We start from the raw sequence: 4,584 nt of genomic DNA, 5'->3' as shown, positions 1-4,584 counted from the left end.
CTTGGGCTGGGGTTGGGGGTCCCTGTCCTTCCTTCCTGCCTCCCTCCTGACCCCGAGGCCCTTCCCCCGGCCTCACCTGGGAGCCAGGGCTGGGAGGGCCTGTGTGCAGTGAACACGCCCCTGATGGCTCCAGGACCGCCGTCCTGCAGGCCCACCAGGGGCCCCACTGTCCAGCCTTCCTGAACGTCACAGGGCCCTCCTGCCCGCCTTTCACCCCATGGCCACTCCTTCCTGCCTGAGCTGGCCCCTCCCCTGGAGCCCCTTCCTGCAAACATCCTCACACCCATGGTGGGGCTCAGACCCCCTCCACCTGCACCATTAGTCACCAGCGCCTGTCGCCTCTAGCGCCCCCTGCAGGCGACCAGCCCACGGCCCTTGCCTCACTTTTGGCCCATTCGCCCATGCCAGGCAACAGTCACCACCTCCTGGGTGCCAGTCAGCCCCACGCCTCCCAGTGCCCCCTCCCTGTGGCAGGACCCAACCCCTAACACTGGTTTGTCTCCCAGCCCCTCAACATCAAGCCCAGACCCCCTGCACCATCCAGGCTTCGGACCCCTTTCCGTGCCCACCACCCCGCACGGGCTCCTGCCGCTGGACACAGGTGCCCCAGCCAGACACGCTCCCCCCGCAGCAGGTGGGGCCCTGAGGTCCTTGGGGGTTTGCAGAGCCAGAGAGGGGGATTAAAGCACACATCAGAGGTAGAGTTGACAAGACCCCGTGACCTGCTGGACTAGGTGTGTGGGAGCCGTGAAGGAGAGGGAGGTGTCAGGGCGACTCTGACTCCAGTACCTGTGGGTGGGGGCTGCTGTCATCGCTGGGGAGGCCCCGGGGAGGAGCGGGTCTAAGGAGATGCCACGTTTGTGATGCTGAGACAGTAGAGATGGGGACGTCACCCAGGTGGCTGGAGGCCGTGGAGAGGCAGGCCGGGGCGGGGTGGGGGCCTGCAGCGTTTGGAGAAGGAGAGCCATGGGCACAGGGGCGGTCCTGGGAGAGGACAGCGGTGCCCTTTCATGGGCTGCAGGGCCCGAGCGACAGGTGGCCGGGCAAGGGTGGCGGGGTCATTGGCGTGGGTTGGCATGTGCAGACGTGTCTCACGACGAGAAATTGGGTTGGAAGAGAAGCAGAGAAGCTGGTGGGAACTGAGTGGCCATGGGGTCCCCTCCTCAGATGGGCCCCCTAAACTGAGTGGTCTGTGATACTCTGATGTATGGGATTTCTCTCCTGCTCATTGCTGTCTCCCCGGGCACAGCCAGGGCCCCGACTGTGCTGGTACTCAGTGGCCATTTGTTGGAGTGATGAAGTAGCGGAGTCACAAACGCACGTGTGCCCATAGCCCCTGTGTGGGCCTGTCTGCCAGGGCAAGCGGGCCAGCATCAGCACCGGGTCCTGGAGTCCGCCTCACTGACCTCTGCCCTTCACTCTCGTGATATGGGGGCCAGTCTGCCAACCCCGAAGGCCGCCGGCTGGGTAGAGGTACCTCTGCTCAGAGCTGCTGCATGAGATGTGATTGCCTCCTGCTCTGAGGAGTGACTGTGTTCTCGGAGTGCTGTGTGGTGTGTGTGTGTGTGTGTTGTAGCTTTGCATCCCATCCGCCCCGACCTGGCCTAGTGCTGCCAGGCCTGGCACAAAGGAGGGGCTCAGAACACGTGCCCGGAGGCACACATGCCAAGGCAGGCAAGGACAGGGGAGGGGACGGGCTGAGAGGTGATGGGCAGGGAGGGGGAGGAGACGCCTGGGAGGAGCAGGGGAAGGAGAGGCCCTGCGTCAGGGTGTAGGGGGTGTGGGGAGCTGGGGCCATGCCAGGCTCCTGTGGCTCCCCTCTGGCTTTCTGCATCCCAGGCCTTTGCGCCCAGGGTGGAGGGTGGGTCTCCTACAGGGAGGGAGCTGGGCGGCACCCACCAGGAGTACACAAAGCAGAGGAAGCAGGGAACGGAGACAGCCAGCTGCTGCAGCACGCCATAGGCCACCGCAGCCAGGAGGACCCGGCCGAAGGTGTAGCCCAGGGAGTTCAGAGTCACCACCAAGACGCGGGCTTGTGCTGACATCCACTCTGCCACTGCAAGACCAAGTGGGTCGGCCTGGGAGCCCGCACTAGCCTCCCCTGCCCGGCCAGGGTCGGGGACCTACGGAGAATGAAGGTGTTCAGCGTGGTGCCCACCACGGTGAAGGCCGTCAGGAAGCGGAAGAGGCAGTACATGGAGAAGGTGGGGGTGAAGGCAGCCGCCGTGGCTGCCGCGGCCACCCGAAGGTGGATCCAGGTCAGCACCCGCCGGCGCCCAAACCTGCGGCATGCATGCGGGGAGGGCGGCCGGGTCCACGGGGTGCCACGGCGCTGGCCGTGGGGGTCTGGACCGCTGGAGCCCGCCCTCTGCTTGCCCACTGAGCGACTCCCGGGTCCAGACCCACATTCTGCATCCACAGAGAGAGGGCTTGTGAGCACAGGAAGCGGCCCCTGAGGCACTGGGCAGGGGGTGAGCTCCCCGTCAGCAGCGGCAGCCAAGCAGCAGCTGGTCAGCCAAGTAGCAACCTGTGGCTGAGCAGGCTTTAGCAGTGAATGTTTGATGAGAACAATGACCTTTCATGGCCCCAGAGGGGAGTCCGTGAGGCCGAGGCCCAGAGAGGGACTGAGCTTGCTCAGCGGCACAGCTGGAGGGTCTCAGGAGAAAGACCCACATCAAATGGAGTTTTCTCCCCAGACCCGCCAGCTCAGGGCCAGTCAGGGCCTGGAGTCTTGGGGCGCAGCGGCAGCGAGGGGACCAGGCACCTCACCTGTCAGAGACTTGGCTGCACACAGCCACTCCCACCGGGTTCCCGGCCAGGTAGATGGACTGCGCCATGGGCCTCAGGGCCTGAGCGTCACACACCAGGTCCCACAGGTGGGAGAGGAGGGGGCCGGGGATCTGAGCTCAGGAGGCGGGAAAGGGGCCGGCGAGGGTGCCAGATGGGAAGGCCCAGGGAGCTAGGGCTGGGTGTCCGGCCCGGTGACCTTGGGGGTCATCACCCCTTGCCTAAGCCCCTCCTTAGCTCCCTGTTGCCCCAGGTCCGGGGTCAGGCCCTCTCTGGGCTCATCCGCCGCCTTGCCGGGCCCTTCTACAGCAGCCACCCACGCTGGCGCCTTCTCCCGGCTTTCAGAGGCCGCTTCCCTCTGTTTCATAGAGTCCCCTTCCTGCTTGCTGGGTGGGCTGCCTCTCCTGTCTCCCACATCCGCTGGAGGTTGCCTCTGGGAACCCAGTGACTCTTTGCGGACTGCCCCTGAGGCTCCTGCAAGCTCATTCCTGCCATCAACCCTGGTAGGACGATGCGGCCAAGGAGGAACTGGAAGCTGCCTGTGAATGTGGAGGCCAACGGTGGTGGGACTCCCCCTGCCATCCCTCAGGACTGGGCAATTTTGAATCCAGCCGAATGTGATCTGTAACTTTGGCCTCTAGGGTGTCAGGACTTGGGGAGGGTCTGAGGGGAGGCCCCTGCCTTGGTCACGATGGTGGAGGTGAAGGCGCTGCGGTCGCAGACCCAGCTGTCCACACACGGCTCCGTGTCGGCCTCGCTCCAGTTGGTGGCTGTGGCGTTGGGGTCCAAGAGCTGCCACTGTGGGTGGCGGAAGCGGCGACACTGGTGGGGCCCACGGCTGGGGCCTGGTGGGATGGAGACAGCCAGGAGGGCCTGGGGGTCCAGGGCCCTGGGGACACTGGCCTGGGCCATGCTGTTGTCCAGGAGGGGCACCCAGCAGCGGTGGCTGGGCGCGGCAGCTGAGAAGTTCTCCAGTACATTCTGAGGGGCGAGCCACGTGATGGGGACCACCAGGGCCACCATCTGGAGAACCTGGAACCGGCCCCGGCTGCCCACTCGGTCCAGGAGTTCAGAAAAAGCCATGGAGCCTGCCTGGAGGCGCCCACCTCACAGAGGCTGCCCAGGGCATGGCAGCAGTGCCCGCCATGCAGATTCAGCCTGGGGGGTCTCTGGGTGCCGTCACTCAGGGTGGCTCTGGCTGGGACCTAAGTCTATGAGGTGTGACCTTGAAGCCACCAGCACCTCCCCAGAGACACAGCTGCCCCTGGACCTCTGGGAGAAGCTGGACTGGGGAAGTGGGGAAAGAGGAGGCTGAAGTCACTCAGGCTGGGGTCACTGTGACCAGGTGACGAAGAGGGCTTCGTAGTCACTTCCTTGGGTAAAGTTTAACCCAGCTCTGGGGGAGGGACAGATTCAGAGGTCCCGCAGCTCCCACCCTGCGTGGGCTGGGCGGCCTCGGCTCTGCCCCTCTGCACCCCTGCTGCCTCGTACCTACCTGTGCCAGGGGCACTGAGGGCTGACCCAGGAGAGGCGCTGCCCGGGGTCCTCTCAACCTGGGGGCTGGCGTGAGGCTAGAGCGACATCCGTGCTTTGTGAGGACTCTGTGTGTGTGTGTGTGTGTGTAGCCCGAGTCACCAGCAGGCATCCAAACCCCATGCGTCCCAGCCAGCGCCGTGGCCCAGCCCCCCGCCCACGGCCCCTCCCTTCCACATGTCTGCCGTCATTAATGCCCTCCCCTCCACCGCTTTGCTCTCTTGAGTCTTTCAGTGTCTCCAGGCACCCCGTGGGTTCCTCAAG

The 4,584-nt window shown here is 65.2% G+C and overlaps 1 protein-coding gene across 1 annotated transcript in view; it reads right to left on the bottom strand.

The window, feature by feature from the left end:
* Positions 1–3,870, bottom strand: part of SLC22A12 (solute carrier family 22 (organic anion/urate transporter), member 12) — an 11,555-nt gene extending 7,685 nt beyond the window's left edge. The window contains 4 exon segments of the mRNA XM_010838097.1: positions 1,900–2,056; positions 2,128–2,282; positions 2,770–2,874; positions 3,470–3,870. Coding sequence (XP_010836399.1) covers positions 1,900–2,056; positions 2,128–2,282; positions 2,770–2,874; positions 3,470–3,870 — 818 coding nt within the window.
* Positions 3,871–4,584: the final 714 nt, after the last annotated feature.

Source organism: Bison bison, unplaced genomic scaffold (genome assembly GCF_000754665.1).
Source record: "Bison bison bison isolate TAMUID 2011002044 unplaced genomic scaffold, Bison_UMD1.0 scf7180017864089, whole genome shotgun sequence".
Lineage (NCBI taxonomy): Eukaryota > Metazoa > Chordata > Mammalia > Artiodactyla > Bovidae > Bison > Bison bison.
This window is presented reverse-complemented; position numbering and strand designations above follow the sequence as displayed.